Source organism: Carcharodon carcharias, chromosome 28, assembly GCF_017639515.1.
Source record: "Carcharodon carcharias isolate sCarCar2 chromosome 28, sCarCar2.pri, whole genome shotgun sequence".
In the NCBI taxonomy this organism is placed as follows: domain Eukaryota; kingdom Metazoa; phylum Chordata; class Chondrichthyes; order Lamniformes; family Lamnidae; genus Carcharodon; species Carcharodon carcharias.
This window is the reverse complement of record NC_054494.1, coordinates 6,511,097-6,530,678: the sequence shown is the minus strand read 5'-3', so window position 1 is coordinate 6,530,678 and position 19,582 is coordinate 6,511,097. Positions and strand designations below refer to the sequence as shown.

The window sequence follows — 19,582 nt, the reverse complement described above, 5'->3', positions numbered from 1 at the left end:
ACAGCACAGTCATGGAACAGGATGGAGTACAGACACAGAGCAGTCCCATTACATGATACAATACAGACACGGGACAGTCCCAGTACAGGATAGAGAACAGACATGGGACGGTCCCAGTACAGGATAGAGAACAGACATGGGTCGGTCCCAGTACAGGATAGATTAACGACACAGGACAGTCCCAGAACAGGATAGAGTACAGACACAGGTCCGTCCCGTTACAGGATAGTGTATAGACACAGGACTGTCCCAGGGCAGGATAGAGTACAGACACAGGCACAGCCCTGGAAAGGATAGAGTACAGACACAGGACAATCCTGGAACAGCATAGAGTACTGACACCGGACAGTCCCAGAACAGGATAGAGTACAAACACAGGACAGTCCCAGAACAGGTTTGAGTACAGACACAGGACAGCCCTGGAACAGGATACAGTACAGACACAGGACAGTCCCATTATAGGATAGAGTACAGACACGGGACTGTCCCAGAACAGGTTTGAGTACAGACACAGGACAGCCCTGGAACAGGATAGAGTACAGACACAGGACGGTCCCAGTACAGGATAGAGTACAGACACAAGACCGTCCCAGTACAGGATAGAGTACAGACACAGGACAGTCCCAGTGCAGAATAGAGTACAGACACAGGACAGCCCTGGAACGGGATAGAATACAGACACAGGACAGTTCAGTATAGGATAGAGAACAGACATGGGAGGGTTCCAGTACAGGATAGAGAACAGACATGGGAGGGTCCCATTACACGATAGGGTACAGACACTGGACATTCCCATTATAGGGTAGAGTACACAAACAGGACAGACACATTACAGGATAGTGTAGTTGCACAGGGCAGTCCCATTTCAGGATAGAGTACAGAAACGGGACAGTCCCAGAACAGGATAGAGTACAGGCACAGAAAGCCCTGGAAAAGGATAGATTACAGACACAGGACAGTCCCAGTACAGGATAGAGTGGAGACACCAGACAGTCCCATTACAAGATATAGTACAGACCCAGGACAGTCCCATTATAGGATAGAATTCAGACACAGGACTGTCCCATTACAGGATAGTGTACAGACACGGGACAGTCCCAGAACAGGATAGAGTACAGGAACAGAACAGCCCTGGAACAGGATAGAGTACAGACACAGGACAATCCTGGAACAGGATAGAGTACTGACACAGGACAGTCCCATTACAGGATAGAGTACAGATATGGGACTGTCCCATTACAAGATAGAGTTCAGACACGGGACAACCCTGGAACAGGATAGACTACAGACACAGGACAGTCCTGGAGCAGGATAGAGTACTGACATAGGACAGTCCTGGAACAGGATAGAGTACAGACACAGGACAGTCCTGGAACAGGATAGAGTACTGACATAGGACAGTCCTGCAACAGGATAGAGTACAGACACAGGACAGTCCTGGAACAGGATAGAGTACTGACATAGGACAGTCCTGGACAAGGATAGAGTACAGACACATGGCAGTCCTATTATAGGATAGAGTACAGACCACAGGGCAGTCCCTTTACAGGATAGAGTACAGACACAGGACGGTCCCAGTTCAGGATAGAGTACAGACACAGGACAGCCCTGGAACAGGATAGAGTACAGACACAGGACAGTTCAGTATAGGATAGAGTACAGACCTGGGAGGGTCCCAGTACAGGATAGAGAACAGACACGGGAGGGTCCCATTACAGGATAGAGTACAGACACAGGACAGTCCCATTACAAGATATAGTACAGACCCAGGACAGTCCCATTATAGGATAGAATACAGACACAGGACTGTCCCATTACAGGATAGTGTACAGACAAGGGACAGTCCCAGAACAGGACAGAGTACAGGAACAGAACAGCCCTGGAACAGGATAGAGTACAGACACAGGACTGTCCCAGTACAGGATAGAGTACAGACACACAACAGTACCGGAACAGGATAGAGTACAGTTACATCACAGTCCCGTTACAGGATTGTGTACAGACACCGGACAGTCCCAATACAGGATAGAGTACAGACACAGGACAGTCCCATTACAGGATAGAGTACAGACACCGGACAGTCCCAGTGCAGGATAAACTACAGACACAGGACAGTACCATTACAGGATGGAGTTCAGACACGGGACAGTCCCAGAACAGGATAGAGTATAGACACAGGACAGCCTCGGAGCAGGACAGAGTACAGACAAGGGACAGCTTTGAAAGAGGATTGAGTACAGACACAGAACAGTCCTGGACAAGGATAGAGTATAGACACAGCACAGTCATGGAACAAGATGGAGTACAGACACAGGGCAGTCCCATTACATGATACAGTACAGACACGGGACGGTCCCAGTACAGGTTAGAGTACAGACACAGGACAGTCCCAGTACAGAATAGAGAACAGACACAGGACTGTCCCATTACAGGATAGTGTACAGACACAGGACTGTCCCAGGGCAGGATAGAGTACAGACACAGGCACAGCCCTGGAACAGGATTGAGTACAGACACAGGACAATCCCAGTACAGGATATAGTACAGACACCAGACAGTCCCAGTACAGGATAGAGTACAGCCACAGGACAATCCTGGAACAGGATAGAGTACTGACACAGGACAGTCCCATTACAGGATAGAGTACAGATACGGGACTGTCCCATTACAGGATAGAGTATAGACACAGGACAGTCCCATTACAGGATAGAGTACAAACATGGGACTGTCCCAGAACTGGTTTGAGTACAGACACAGGACAGCCCTGGAACAGGATAGAGTACAGACACAGCACAGTCCCGTTACAGGATAGAGTACAGACACGGGACTGTCCCAGAACAGGATAGAGCACAGATACAGGACAGCCTCGGAGCAGGATAGAGTACAGACACGGGACAGCCCTGAAACAGGATAGAGTATAGACACAGGACATTTCCATTACAGGATAGAGTACAGACACAGGACAGTCTCATTACAGGATAGAGTACAGACACAGAACAGTCCCATTACAGGATTGACTACAGACACAGACAGTCCCATTACGGGGTAGTGTACTGAGATAGGACAGTCCCATTAGAGGATAGATTATAGACATGGGACAGTCCCAGAACAGGATAGAGTACAGACACAGGACAGTCCCATTACAGGATAGAGTACAGACACAGGACAGTCCCATTACAGGATAATGTACTGGCACAGGACAGTGCCATTTCAGGATAGACTACAGACAAGGGACAGTCCCAAAACAGGATAGAGTACAGGTACAGGACAGTCCCTTTACAGGATATAGTACAGACCCAGGATAGTCCCATTACAGGATAGAATACAAATACAGGACAGTCCCATTACAGGATAGAGTACAGACATGGGACAGTCCCAGAACAGGATAGAGTACAGGCACAGTATAGTCCTGGAGCAGGATAGAGTACAGACACAGGACATTTCCATTACAGGATAGAGTACAGACACAGGACAGTCTCATTACAGGATAGAGTACAGACACAGGACAGTCCTAGTACAGGTTAGAGTACAGACACAGCACAGTCCCATTACAGGATAGAACACAGACACGGGACTGTCCCAGAACAGGATAGAGCACAGATACAGGACAGCCTCGGTTCAGGATAGAGTACAGACATGGGACAGCCCTGAAACAGGATAGAGTATAGACACTGGACATTCCTGGAGCAGGATAGAGTACAGACACAGGACCGTCCCATTACAGGATAGAGTACAGACACGGGACAGTCCCATTACAGCATAGAGTACAGGAACAGGACAGTCCCATTGCAGGATAGATTACAGACACAGGTCAGTCCCATTAGAGGATAGAGTACAGACACAGGACAGTCCCATTACAGGGTAGTGTACTGAGATAGGACAGTCCCATTGGAGGATAGAGTACAGACACGGGCCAGTCCCAGAACAGGATAGTGTACAGGCACAGGCTAGTCCCATTACTGGACAGTGTACAAACACAGGACTGTCCAGTTACAGGATAGAGTACAGACACTGGACAGTCCCTTTATAGGTTAGAGTACACACACAGCACAGACCCATTACAGGATAGTGTACTGGCACAGGACAGTCCCATTATAGGATAGAGGACAGACACGGGACAGTCCCAAAACAGGATAGGGTACAGACACATGACAGTCCCATTACAGGATCGGGTACAGACACGGGACAGTCCCAGAATAGGATAGAATACAGACACAGGACAGTCCCATTACAGGATATAGTACAGACCCAGGACAGTCCCATTATAGGATAGAATACAAATACAGGACAGTCCCATTACAGGATAGAGTACAGGCACAGTATAGTCCTGGAGCAGGATAGAGTACAGACACAGGACATTTCCATTACAGGATAGAGTACAGACACAGGACAGTCGCATTACAGGATAGAGTACAGACACAGGACAGTCCCAGTACAGGATATAGTACAGACACATGAGAGTCCCAGTACAGGATAGAGTACGGACACAGAATACTCCCACTACAGGATAGAGTACAGACACAAGACAGTCCCTGTATAGGATAGAGTACAGACACAGGACAGTCCCTGTATAGGATAGAGTACAGGCATAGGACATTCCCAGTACAGGATAGAGTACAGACACAGGACAGTCCCAGTACAGGATATAGTACAGACACATGAGAGTCCCAGTACAGGATAGAGTACAGACACAGGAGAGTCCCAGTACAGGATAGAGTACAGACACAGAATACTCCCACTACAGGATAGAGTACAGACACAAGACAGTCCGTGTATAGGATAGAGTACAGACACAGGACAGTCCCTGTATAGGATAGAGTACAGGCATAGGACAGTCCCAGTACAGGATAGAGAACAGACACAGGACAGTCCCAGTACAGGATAGAGAACAGACACAGGACAGTACCAGAGCAGGATGGAGAACAGACACAGGACAGTCCCAGTACAGGTTGGAGTACAGACACAGGATAGTCCCAGAGCAGGATGGAGTACAGGCATAGGACAGTCCCAGTACAGGATAGAGAACAGACACAGGACAGTCCCAGTACAGGATGGAATCCATACACTAGGTTCAATATTCAGTTTGGTCCTCCTCTCTTTACCCCAGAATATGATGAGCATTTTTGCTCTGCATTTATTTTCTGAACCAGTCGAGCAGTTGGAGCAAGCTCACTATTGTACAAATAGGATTTTTCCAGATCCTTCAACGTCCCATCGTACTCAATCCGATCTCGCAATTGTTACTCCGTGCCCTGCTCTTGACTCTGGGAATCGGGAGCTGTATCCATAGGGAGAGAGCTCTCTTGTCAACAACGTGTGGTTAAGTAGCTGTCGGCCAGCCTCATGAAGCAGCACACTTCGCACGGATTCAGGGGGCTGTGTATTGAAGACCCTCTGTGGCATGAGCTGAAATTCAGGCTGTCCCGTCAGTGCATTACAGAGGGAATGCTACATTATCAGAGGTGCTGTTCTTCAGATGAGGCGTTATAAGTCCCTGTCTGCCTCTTCATCTGGAAACAAAAGTTCCCTGGAACTAATTGAAGGAGAGTGGAGGAATTCTCCTGGCTCCTGGTTAATATTCTGTCTATAACCAGCATCACCAAAAACAGTCAGATCATTCTTCCCAGTAACTGAGATCCACTGAGTTAATTGGTTGTCATAATTGACTATAAGTCCCCAGTGGCTTCACTTCCTAAAGGTTGCCCTTTGACCCAGAGTTCATTATTTCCTGACTGCGTCTCTGTGAAGAGCTTTGGGATGTTTTTCTGCATTAACAGCGCTCTGTTGTGGAATGACTTGCTGCTGTTATTCACTGACTGTGTTACACTGATGCCTCAGATGTGAAAGACATCAAGGAAAGGTCTCTCCCTCCTGTGAGAGACATGCAGTTGGAGTCAAGCTCATTTACATTGATGGATTCCAGTCAGTAGGAGCCCGAGTCCTCTGTCAGCTGCACTCAGTGTAAAAGTCCTTTAATTCAACGGACAATCTTTGTGCTCGCTTCTTCAATTCAATCTGCTGGGGCCATTCAAAACCAAAGGACATAAACAAACAACAGACAAACGACAGACAGAGCGCACGTCTCTGAACATCATCTTTCAGCTATCAGAGCGGCTGTTACTGGGCAGCTTCGCCCCCCTGTTAGTTAAGGATCTTTCGTCTTGGCGCTGGTCAGCGTTGGTGCTGTCCCATTACACATGCAACCCTTTATAACAGGGGGGAGTATTCGCAGGGTGATGGCGTTTTTGCATCTCTCACCTCTATTTCCTGCACCAAGTGGAGCCTGAAGATTTATAAATGAACCTGAAAACCATCCAGGCGATCTCATGGTCGAGCAGCTCAATGACTGTCAGCATTCTCCTGCTCAAACAGCCTGGCCAACAGGAGCTGAATTTCCTAACGATTGTCTGGACAGTCTGTGCTTGGTGGAGGGGGCAGGAGGTCCCAGCTGGAGTCCCAGGAGGATGGCAGACATTCTGGAGCTGGCCATTTCTACAAACGCTGCCTGCGATGCAGATTGATGCCTTGCCTTTAGTCTCACTACAGGGCACAGCCAAAATGTCACCCAGGGCCATGCACAAAATGGCTGCCCTCAAGATGGCTCTACCCTGCAGTCCTAAGTTATAAAAGATTATGAGAATTGTATAACAGCACAGATATCTCCTTCAGCTCTACTTTCTCCTTTTCCACCACTTTAACACAAAGGCACTGCAGCGTGTGAATGGTGGACCACTTGCTCCTCTCTCTGACCCAAGCAGTGCGATTTGCCACCACATTACAGTGCGAATTCTCCATTCACTGTGTAAGAATGTTTTTCCTCATAGGGAGAGTACAGGGCCATCATATTCTAGTAAAGACAAAGGGTGGGACCAACAAATCCAGGGAACCATGGGTGTCGAGGGATATACAGGATTGGATAAAGAGGAAAAGGGAGGCTTATGGCACATATCGAGGGCTCAAGACAGCAGAAGCCCTAGAGGAGTATAGAATGTGTAGGGGGAACTTAAAAAGGAAATTAGGAGAGCAAAAAGGGGGCATGAAAAAACATTGGCAGGTAAAATAAAGGAAAATCCAACGTTATTTCACAAGTACATTAAGAGTAAGAGGATAACTAGGGAAAGAGTAGGGCCCATTAAGGACCATAGTGGTGATTTGTATGTGGAGCCAGAAGACGTAGGTAGGGTTCTAACTGAATACTTTGTGTCGGTGTTCACAAGTGAGAGGGTCGACGTGGGTATGGAAATCAGGTAGAGGGACTGTGATATAATTAAAGAAATTAGCATAGAAAGGGAGGAGGTTCTAAGTAGTCCGGCAGACTTAAAAGTAGATAAATCTCCAGGCCCGGATGAAATGTATCCCAGGCTATTGAATGAGGCAAGGGAGGAGATAGCAGGGGCACTGGCAATAATTTCCAATACCTCTCCTGGCCACAGAGGAGGTGCCAGAGGACTGGAGGACAGCCAATGTGGTACCGTTATTCAAGAAGGGAGGAAGGGATAAACCAGGGAACTACAGGCCAGTCAGTCTAACCTCAGTGGTGGGGGAACTATTCGAAGCAATTCTGAGGGACAGAATTAATCTACACTTGGAAAGGCAGGGATTAATCAAGGACAGTCAGCATGGTTTTGTTAAGGGGAGGTCATGTCTTTTGATTGAATTTTTCGAAGGAATGACCAGTTGTGTAGATGAGTGCAATGCATTTGACGTAGTTAACTTGGACTTCAGCAAGGCTTTTGATAAGGTCCCGCATGGGAAACTAATATCGAAGGTAAGAGCCCATGGGATTCAAGGCAATCTGGCAAATTGGATCCAGAATTGGCTGAGTGGCAGGAAGCAGAGGGTGATGGTCGAGGGGTGTTTTTATGACTGGATGCCTGTGTCCAGTGGGGTTCAACAGGGATCGATGTTGGGTCCCTTGCTGTTTGTGGTATATATAAACGATTAAGATTTGAATGTAGGAGGGTTGATCAGTAAGTTCGGAGATGACATGAAAATTGGTGGGGTGGTAAATAGTGAGGAGGATAGCCTTAGATTACAGGAGGATATAGACAGGCTGGTCAGATGGGCTGGTCAGTGGCAAATGGAATTTAATCTGGATAAGCGTGAGGTGATGCACTTGGGCAGGACAAACAAGGCACAGGAATACACGATGAATGGTAGGACCCTGGGAAGTACCAAGGATCAGGGGGTCCTTGGTGTCCATGTCCACCGGTCCCTTAAGGTAGTGGGACAGGTAGATAAGGTGGTTAAGAAGGCATATGGGACACTTGCCTTTATTAGCCCAGGCATGGAATGTAAGAGTAGAGAGGTTATGCTGGAACTGTATAAAACACTGGTTAGGCCACAGCTAGAGTATTGTGTGCAGTTCTGAAATCCGCATTATAGGAAGGATGTGATTGATCTAGAGAGCGTGCAGAGGAGATTTACCAGGATGTTGAAGAGTTTTAGTTATGAGGAGAGATTGGATAGACTGGGGTTATTTTCTCGGGAGCAGAGGAGATTGAGGGGGGACATGATTGAGGTGTATAAAATTGTGAGGGGCATAGATAGGGTCGACAGGAAGGAACTTTTCCCCTTGGAGGAGGAATCAATAACCAGGGGGCATAGATTTAAGGTAAGGGGCAGGAGGTTTAGGGGGGGTGTGAGGAGCAATTTTTTCACCCAGAGGGTGGTGTGAATCTGGAACTCACTGCCTAAAAGGGTGGTAGAGGTAGATACCCTCATTACATTTAAGAAGTATTTGGATGTGCACTTGCGACGCCATGGCATACAAGACTATGGGCCTAGTGCTGGAAAATGGGATTAGAATCGTTAGGTACTTGTTTGACCAGCGCAGACTCGATGGGCCGCAGGGCCTTTTTCTGTGCTGTAGTCTCTATGACTCACGTTGCTTTTGGTTCTTTTGCTAATCACCTTAAACCTGTGCTCTTTTCCACCCTTAGGAACAGTTTCTTCCTATCTGCTCTAACTAGTAGCAGTGATCTACCTAAGGGCAGGTCCTTTTCTCCACACCTCACAGTCCTGCACCTTCCTCTCCAGTTGCTGATGACAGTCTCTCACTTGTAACTCCAATGAGCAGTATGACCAGGGAAAGGAATACACGAGGTGGTTTCCCTTTGCCTTCCTCTTGTGTGCTTAAAGGAATCTCGGCTCCTCTTCCTGAAGGAAGATTTACAAGCAGCCAGTGTCCCTCGAGGTTCGAGTTCTTTCGCCATCACTGCTGTGGATTCACTGGTTCCACCTTTGGCCATGACTTGTAACCTCGAGCATGTGACCCCCCTCCCCGGGCCTGGGGTAACTCTCAACAGGGCAGAGACATCCATTCCCTGAGCTCTCAGATAGCTGCTACCCTCCAACATACAGATTCCTGGTTCAAATCTCCTCTCAGCTGTCTCTGCTGTTAGTGGAACAACCCCGGCTTCTCCAATCTATCCATGCAATTGAAGTTCTTCATTGCTGAAACCATTTTCGTAAATATTTCCTGTACCCTCTCTAAAGCCTTCACATCCTCCCTAAAGTGTGGCACCCAGAATTAAATACCCCAGTTGAGGACGAATCAGCCTTTTAGAAAGGTTTATCATTCCTTGCTTGCTTTTTAACTAAATGACTATAAAGCCCAGGATCCTGTATAACTTTATAACCGCTCTCTCAACCAGAACTGCCGCCGATGGTTGGTGCACATATACCCCGCGGTCCCTCTGCTCCCGCACTCCCTTTGGAATGGTGACCTTCATTTTACATTTCTCTCTTTTTTATCAGGTGGGACGAAGGAGTTGATGAGAAGTCCACATTCCAACACAACAAGGGCGATGCGAAGCAGCAGCAACCTTAGAAAGGGTAATGTGTTACCCCCAGGGTATAGGGTAATGTGTTACCCCAGGGTATAGGGTAATGTGTTACCCCAGGGTAAAGGGTAATGTGTTACCCCAGTGTAAAGGTTAATGTGTTACCCCAGGGTAAAGGTAATGTGTTACCCAGGGTAAAAGTTAACGTGTTACCCCAGGGTAAAGGGTAACGTGTTACCCCAGGGTAAAGGGTAATGTGTTACCCCAGGGTATAGGGTAATGTGTTACCCCAGGGTAAAGGTTAATGTGTTACCCCAGGGTAAAGGGTAATGTGTTACCCCAGGGTATAGGGTAATATATTACCCCAGGGAATAGGGTAATGTGTTACCCCACGGTAAAGGGTAATGTGTTACTCCAGGGTATAGGGTAATATGTTACCCCAGGGTAAAGGTTAATGTGTTACCCCAGGGTAAAGGGTAATGTGTTACCCCATGGTATAGGGTAATGTATTACCCCAGGGAATAGGGTAATGTGTTACCCCAGGGTAAAGGGTAATGTGTTACTCCAGGGTAACGGGTAATGTGTTACCCCAGGGTAAAGGGTAATGTGTTACCCCAGGCTATAGGGTAATGTGTTACCCCAGGGTAAAGGGTAATGTGTTACCCCAGGGTATAGGGTAATGTATTACCCTAGGGAATAGGGTAATGTGTTACCCCAGGGTAAAGGGTAATGTGTTACCCCAGGGTATAGGGTAATGTGTTACCCCAGGATAAAGGGTAATGTATTACCCCAGAGTAAAGGGTAATGTGTTACCCCAGGGTAAAGAGTAATGTGTTACCCCAGGGTAAAGGGTAATGTGTTACCCCAGGGTATAGGATAATGTGTTACCCCAGTGTAAAGGATAATGTGTTACCCCAGGGTAAAGGGTAATGTGTTACCCCAGGGAATAGGGTAATGTGTTACCCCAGGGTAAAGGGTAATGTGTTACCCCAGGGTAAAGGGTAATGTGTTACTCCAGAGTAAAGGGTAATGTGTTACCCCAGGGTAAAGGGTAATGTGTTACCCCAAGGTAAAGGGTAATGTGTTACCCCCAGGGTAAAGGGTAATGTGTTACCCCAGGGTAAAGGGTAATGTGTTACCCCAGGGAATAGGGTAATGTGTTACCCCAGGGAATAGGGTAATGTGTTACCCCCAGGATATAGAGTAATGTGTTACCCCCAGGGTATAGGGTAATGTGTTACCCCCAGGGTAAAGGGTAATGTTACCCCAGGGTATAGGGTAATGTGTTACCCCCAGGGTAAAGGGTAATTTGTTACCCCAGGGTAAAGGGTAATGTGTTACCCCAGGGTATAGGGTAATGTGTTACCCCAGGGAATAGAGTAATGTGTTACCCCAGGGTAAAGGGTAATGTGTTACCCCAGGGTAAAGGGTAATGTGTTACCCCAGGGTATAGGGTAATGTGTTACCCCAGGGTAAAGGGTAATGTGTTACCCCAGGGTAAAGGGTAATGTATTACCCCAGGGTATAGGGTAATGTGTTACCCCAGTGTAAAGGATAATGTGTTACCCCAGGGTAAAGGGTAATGTGTTACTCCAGAGTAAAGGGTAATTTGTTACCCCAGTGTAAAGGGTAATTTGTTACCCCAGAGTAAAGGGTAATGTATTACCCCAGGGTATAGGGTAATGTGTTACCCCCAGGGTATAGGGTAATGTGTTACCCCCAGGGTAAAGGGTAATGTGTTACCCCAGGGTAAAGGATAATGTGTTAACCCAGCCACAGCTTTGGGTATTCTATTGTTTCCACTCTTACTGTTAGCTACCGTTAAAACCACAATATGACCATCAGGTTGAAGCTGGATTTACAAAGAAGCTGATTAATCTCTTCATCCTGATCCCTCTGTAATCCGGTTCCTCCCAGCGAGATATCCAATATTTAAACTGTAAAAGCCACTTGACCACAAGACCACAGGTTTCTAAATCTACAAATTCTTTTGGCAATGTTTGATGTTGCTTGTTTGTTTTTCCTCTCTGTCTTTACCTCCTCACAATCTCTCACTCTCCCTCGCTTTCTCTCGCTCCCTCAAGCTCCCTCATGCTCTCTCACTTCGACTTGAATTTTCACTGAGTCGGGATGACTTGGGAGCGCTTTAAAAATGGTGGGCGGATCCTAATTCCAGGATTCCTAACCCCACTGTTGGATTTTTGGGAGTGCCTTTAAAGGGTGTGGGCTGGTTGAGGCCAAAAGCCCACCCCTGGCAGTCCTGATCTGGCAGGCTCCATTGCATCTGCTACTCGTCTGTAATGTTCATGGAGCCGGGCCAGCTTTTTAAAGGATCGTGGCTAATGGCTCCCCCAGAATAATCGAAAACACTAGTCTACATGAGTGGACCTTTTAAAAGGTGAAGTCAAAAGGTGGTCCTCATGCCCCCTATGCCAAGGTAAGACCTCCACCCAACCCCCATGGCCTCTGACGCCCCCTATATCAAGTGATGACCCTCCACCCACCCCCTATGGCCCTTCATATCTCCCATGCCAAGCTATGCCACATTCATGCCCTATGCAATGTATGGAACCAATGAACCCTACAGTGAAAGTAGAATGTATAAAAAAAGCTTTAAGAAGTTCATTCATTCATTACTTTCTACTATGTTAAAACAAATCATTCTCTACAAGGCAATAAAAGTGTCCATCATCCAGACCCTTTAAAGTATCAATAACAGAAACAACAAAGCCTTGAAACCATATAAGCTTGTGTAAATAATCATTGCTAGAATGACATCAGAGATCAGAGAACCTGAGTTGTCAATCAAGCAATGTTTTCCCTGAGGGCAAGGGGTTTCAACAAGAGTATTGGATGTCTGGGCTCTCAGCCAAGCATACATAATGAGGCCTCTGCCTCTATCTGAGCTGCTGAAATCCAAAATCATTGCAGGGCATCTATTGTAATGCTCTGTGACCTCCCATTCTTCACTCTCCATATATCCCAAGCTCTCCAGAACTCTGCAGCACATATCCTGTCCTACTCTCCTGCCATCCCCACCCTCACTGATCCACACTGGCATCCTATCCACTAACACATTCAAATCAAAACGTTCGACTATAAATGTTTCCGTGGCCTTGCTGCAGTCTGCAGGCTCCTTCCCACAATCTCCCAATTAGAAATGCTCTATTCCATTGACTCTGACCTCCCATGTGTCTCTGTTCAGAACCATTCTGATGAATAGTCACGACCTGAGATCTCTCTCCACAGATGCTGCTAGACCTGCTGAGTATTTCCAGCATCATGTTTGATAACACTCAAAGCCCCTTGGGACATTATTCTATGTTAAATCTGCTACGTTGTTGAGGATGTTGGATTAGGACCAGTCTTTTTGGTCCAATACCATGAGTACCGTGGAGCCTGCCCTTCAGTTTCCTGGTTCCTTCTGGGCTGGAGCAGGTAATGTTGGCAACATCTCCCCTATTGCTCTTCACTGTTGTGTGAGGGAGACACTGAGGCTCTGCATTCCAAGAGAACTGGACATATTTCATCCTTTCTTGCCAGATTTTTTTTTTATTTGTTGGAATGCAGACTGGCATTTATTGCCCATCCCTAATTGCCCTTGTTCTGACGGCGTTTTTAAGAGTTAACCACATGGCTGTGGGTGTGGTGTCACATGTAGGCCAGAGCAGGTAAGGATAGCAGATTTCCTTCCCTGAAGGACATTAGTGAACCAGGTGGGTTTTTGCAACAATGGACAATGGTTTCATGGTCATCGTCAGATTTTAATTCCAGAGTTTTATTGAATTAAAACTTCACCATCTGCTGTGGTGAGATTCGAAAGCTGGGATTACCCTGGGCCCCTGGATTCCTCATCCAGTGACAACACCGTTACGCCTCTGCCTAGAAACAACACGTGGCAGCATATGAATTACAAGCTACCCTATGGTGCAGGGCACCGCATTTCAACTGTGAGATGTACCCCAACTGAAAAGGAACCCACTCCCCTCAGCATCTAGCTGATGTCTGACCATCTCCGTGTACCAGGCTGCCTGGTGCCAGCCACCCTGGTAGCAGTCGTGATGCCATCGTTCTGAGGCAGTCAGTTGTGCCATCTGCCTTTGAGTCACCGCCGCGTAACCATTGGGCAAAAAAGAACCTGCTGACAGCATGGTTTTTGACTTCGGTGTGTAACCTACACACACGTATAAAAAAAGCTGTGCTGCCACATGGAATGTGAGAGAGCAGATCGCTGGCACTTGTTATGTTGGAACGATGGGTGGAATCATCCCAGGTTTGCTGGTAACAGGCGGGAAAAAGAATGTTTTACCCGTCGGCCGCAATGGTGGTTTCTCACGCCGATCGTCCCAATCCCGCCTCGTTAATCATGCGTTCCCGGGAAACAGGCCTTTTCGATTCGTCCGCCACGCTGTCACCTCGCCACTTCATCTCGCCAGCCGCCATATTTAAAGTGTAGCCGCATGCACATCTCTCAGTGATTCCAGCCCAGGACTGCTACATGGAAGACGCCCACGGTGATATCTGCTACCCTGTTCTGGCCACAGGAGGGGCAGCTGCATTCCAAATCCGGCTTGTTAAGGGATGGCAGTGATGGTCAGTGCCAATGCTGCACAGAAGAGGTTGGCCATCCAGTGCAGAAAGATGATGAATGATCTCATCTGTGCAGCCAGGGTAAGGTAACCATCCCATCACTCTAAACTCACACACTCACAAACCCATCACACACTCACTGGCATCTCACTCACTGCCAGCTCAAGGGACATCACCACTCACTCTCTCACACACACCCTCACATCTCCATCTGGCCTCATGTCCTCTGGAGGCTGCCTCCTCAGCCCTCACCATCTTGAGGCCACTTGCACAGGTCACCATGTGTCTCCCACACACAACCTGGGATACCCCCCTTTCCCAGTACAGCCCTCACCCTGCAGCCTCTTCCCTTGCCTGAGGCCACTTCACCGCCTTCCCCAAACAAGCCCTGACCCTGAAGCCATTGAAAAGCGACCCCTGCCTCGTGGCTGGTCTGGTAGGTAGAGACCTGCCCGTGAGCCTCTCTAACAGTGATGTGGTGCTGCCTGTGAATCCTGGCGCTGATGCCCACAAGTGCTGCCCAGAGCAAGGTGGGCAAACAAACCTCAAATTCCCGAGTGAAGTGCAGCTCACTAGGTGCACGATGCTTATGTACAGTTGTGAATGACGTCAGTGTGGACTGACGCCAGTGTACTCGGGCAATCCAGCGGGTGTTGGTGGGGGGGATGGGGGGGGGAATGGGGGGGATAATCCCGGTGGGCTGGCCTAATAATGATATGCAGATGTCTTACAGCGAGGTTTCCGACATCCAACGGTGCGAAATGCAGCCACCATCGCCGGGCTGAGCGGACAGTTACAAACCGGTTTCACAACGCCGTGAAGCTGATTCTTGGCCTTCTCGCCATATTGGCCACTCACGGCACCAAACAGGCCCGACGCCAGCGGGCAGGGAACATTCTGCCCAATGCTTCTGCTGGGCTAGACTGGGGAAGCCCTGCAGTACCCAGCATGTCTGGATTCATGGTGCTGTCCTGCTTGCTGTACAACCTGTGAAGCCATGGCCCTTTCTACCAGCTCTCTGGTGACCAGCTGAGGAGGAGGAATGGAGGAGACAATGAAAACAGCCTCTCTTTCTGGCCGGACTGTCCATCGTCGACTCTAGTGACCGTGATACCAGTAACCACAATCCCAATTCCCCATTCACCAACAGTCCCAGAACTTACAGTCTCTCTGTCACCGAGCGTCACAGTCCCATCCTGGCCATAGAGCAAAAATAAAAACCATCACCAAATAAACATTCCAAAGCAAGTTTATGAATCAAACTATCCCATAGTGTGTAAAAATGTCAGCTTTAGAGCTTTGGTCATTCCCTTAGTGCCTGTCTTGTGGGTGCCCTTGCCTGGCCCAGTGCTGCTACCCTGTGGTTGCAGTGCGGCTGGTGGACGGCTGGTGACTGTCAGTGGACGAGGCTGCAAATGGATGACCTCAAGCAGCTCTGGCTCTCGAAGGCCCAGCTTCGGACTGCACCACGTTGGCATGGGTGTCAACTGTTGGTGTTGCCTGACTGACAGCAAGGGCACTGACAGAGTGGCAGGGGTGGGAGGATGAACCCTGAGGCTGTAATCTTCCTCTGGTAAAAGCAAAATACTGCGGATGCTGGAAATCTAGAACAAAAACAAAAATACCTGGAAAAACTCAGCAGGTCTGACAGCATTAGCGGAGAGGAATACAGTTGACGTTTCGAGTCTGTATGACCCTTCATTAGAACGAAGGAAATAGAGAAATGAGGTGAATTAGAAGCTGGTTGAAGCGGGTGGGACAGGTAGAGCTGGATAGAGGGCCAGTGATAGGTGGAGACAAAGAAGAGATTGCCAAAGATGTCATAGACAAAAGGACAAAGGGGTGTTGACAGTGGTGATATTGTCTCAGGAATAGGCTAATGGAGACATTAAGAGTAGAAAGCAGGACAAGCTAGTGGCAGATGGCCCTAGTGGGGATGGGGTGGGGGGAAAGGATCAAACTGGAGGAACAGCACCTCATCTTCCGACTAGGCACTTTACAGCCTTCTGAACTGAATATTGAGTTCAACAATTTTAGAACATGAACTCTCTCCTCCATCCCCACCCCCTTTCCGATCCCCTTTTTCCAATAATTTATAATTTTTTAACAAATATATTTTTCTTTTCTCTCCTATTTTTAAATTTATTTTGATCTATTGTTTCATCTCCACCTTTTAGCCCATTTTGACCCCTTCCCCCCACCCCACCCCCACTAGGGCCATCTGCCACTAGCTTGTCCTGCTCGCTTCCCTTAATGTCCCATTAACACATTCCTTAGATAACATCACCACCGTCAACACCCATTTGTCCTTTTGTCTATGACATCTTTGGCAATCTCTTCTTTGCCTCCACCAATCACTGGTCCCCTATCGAGATCTACCTGTCCCACCCACCCCACTCTACCAGCTTATATTTCATCTCATTTCTATATGTCTTAGTTTTGATAAAGGGTCATATGGACTCGAAATGTCAACCATATCCCTCTCCGCAGATGCTGTCAGACCTGCTGAGTTTTTCCAGGTATTTTTTTTTTGTCTTACTCTGGTACTTGTTTCAAATTGGTTTATTAACACAACGTATAAGATAGGTTACAGACCAGGTATGTCACCCTCTCTCCCGAGTGTCCAGCACGTGATTGTTGATATTACAGTTACATCATGCTCTACAACACTCATTGGCATAACTATTATATTAACCCATTACACTACAGATGCTGCACAAACTGTCACTTGCCTGGGGAGGTACCTCAGTAATCCTGTTAATTCCTTGGAAAACAGATTTTTGGACTGCAAGACCCTGGGAACATTAGTGTCTGCAGCTATGAGGACAGCAGTCTGAGTGTTCACTCAGCACCCATACACTGGGCGGTTTCTGCTTGCGCTGCAGCGGAAGCTGAGACATCGGCTGTTAGACACTGCATCAAGGTTGAGTCTACAACTTCCACCCTGGAAGGGATGGGCTTTAAGCTGTGCACCAAGTTGGTGCCAGCTCCTCCATGCTCCTTGGGCTTGGCCACAAGCCGCCTTGCAGGCCTGTCAATGCACCAGACGTTTCATCGTGCATACCCATCAGCCACATGTCCGCTGCCCCCCTCTACCAGGAGCTGGTAACTGTGTCACTTCTGCCTCTGCCCTGGCTGCAGACCACTGATGTCCAGAGACTTGTGCACATGCGCATGTGGATCATCCCATAAGCAGCCATTTAAAATACGTGTAGTGCCAGGATCTGGTTGGTGGCTGTGAGTTTGTGAGTTTCTTCTTCATGACTGCCTTCCAGCTCCTCGAGCATTGTCTGTCCAGGATATCTGAAAGGAGAAGGTTGCAGAGGGGAGGGGTTTACTAAGAGATGCATGCTTACACTTTTCTGTAAACCAGAAGCCAGTGTGAGATGAGGGAGAAGTGGAATGTGAGAAAGGGGATTAGCTATGAGCACATGGTCATCTTCAGTGGTTTCAGGCCCATTCCCTGGCAATGGCCTCTGCCAGGGCCACTCCAGTGACAGTGAGTACCAAATCCTCTGTGGGGGTGAGGAATGCAGCCACACCTGTCGCTCGCTGGTTAATCTCCGGCTGCCTGCTGTTATGAGCCACTTTGTCCTACAGGAAATGATGGAAGTGCGTCAGTGAATGTGGGCGATGTGGATGCCATGGTTGAATAGCTGGCAGTGTGTGCAAGCTGTGAGATGTGGGTGTGAGGCTTGCAGCAGTGCCAAGTAGCTGAGGGTGAGGTGAACCTAACAGAGAGAGAGAGACAGCGAGAGAGTGAGAGAGACAGAGAGAGTTAGGTATGAGTTGTGATTGATAGAGAATGTTGGTAGGTGAGTGACAGGAGTGTGGTACATTGAGCAGTGTGAGGGGCTAGTGGTGCAGTCGGAGGGGTATGAAGATACTGACCTTGACCACTTGTGTGCGGTCATTAAACTTCTTGCAGCACTGAACCTAGATCTTCAGGAGTTGACTCTTGGCAATGAGCATCACAGCTATCTGCATGCACTGCTTTCACCAAGTTAGTCTGGGGGGGCTTCCTGGTCCCCTGTGGATAGATGACGTCTCTGCTTCTGTGTACCACCTACACCCGGCCTTCCAGTACAGCATGGAAAATCATGGAACTTGCTCCCTCTCATGTTGAGTCACTCTTGTGTTTTTTTGCAGGTCGGAATCAGTTGTAGGATGATTTCTAACACCTGATCTAGACACAGTGTCCCTTTAAGAGATGGAAGCTAGATTTATAGACCAGTCAGCCTGACGTCGGTAGTGGGGAAAATTCTAGAATCCATTATAAAAGATTTAATAGCTGAGCACTTGGAAAACAGTGGCAGAATCAGACAGAGTTAGCATGGATTTATGAAAGGGAAATCATGCTTGACAAATCTACTGGAATTTTTCGAGGATGTAACCAATAGATTTGATGAGGATGTGGTTTATTTGGGGCTTTCAGAAGGCTTTCGACAAAGTCCCGCATAAGAGATTAGCGTGTAAAATTAAAGCACATGGGATTGGGGGTAGTGTATTGAGATGGATAGAAAACTGGTTGGCAGACAGGAAACAAAGAGTAGGAATAAATGGGTCTTTTTCCGAATGGCAGGTAGTGACTAGTGGGGTACCGCAAGGATCGGTGCTGGGACCCCAGCTATTCACAATATATATTAATGATTTAGATGAGGGAATTAAATGTAATATCTCCAGATTTGCAGATGACACAAAGCTGGGTGGGAGGGTGAGCTGTGAGGAGGATGCTTCAGTGTGATTTGGACAAGTTGAGTGAGTGGGCAAATGCATGGCAGACACGGTATAATATGTGAGGTTATCCACTTTGGTAGCAAAATCAGGAAGGCAGATTATTATCTGAATGGCTATAAATTGAGAGAGGGGAATGTGCAACGAGACCTGGGTGTCCTTGTACACCAGTTGCTGAAGGTAAGCATGCAGGTGCAGCAGGCGGTAAAGAAGGCAAATGGTATGTTAACCTTCATAGCCAGAGGATTCAAGTACAGGAACAGAGATGCCTGGCTGCAATTGTACAGGGCCTTGGTGAGACCACACCTGGAATAGTGTGTGTACTTTTGGACTCCTTATCTGAGGAAGGATGTTCTTGCTATAGAGGGAGTGCAGCAAAGGTTTACCCGACTGATTTCTGGGATGGCGGGACTGACATATGAGGAGAGATTGAGTCAGTTAGGATTATATTTGCTGGAGTTCTGAAAAATGAG

General features: G+C 47.8%; 1 protein-coding gene across 1 annotated transcript in view; it reads left to right on the top strand.

The window, feature by feature from the left end:
- LOC121270718 (tolloid-like protein 2) overlaps positions 1 to 19,582 on the top strand; it is a 689,999-nt gene that overhangs the window by 233,835 nt on the left and 436,582 nt on the right. Inside the window, exon 3 of the mRNA XM_041176081.1 lies at positions 9,760 to 9,837. Within this exon, the coding sequence (XP_041032015.1) occupies positions 9,760 to 9,837 (78 nt within the window). The remainder of the gene's footprint in view (positions 1 to 9,759; positions 9,838 to 19,582) is intronic.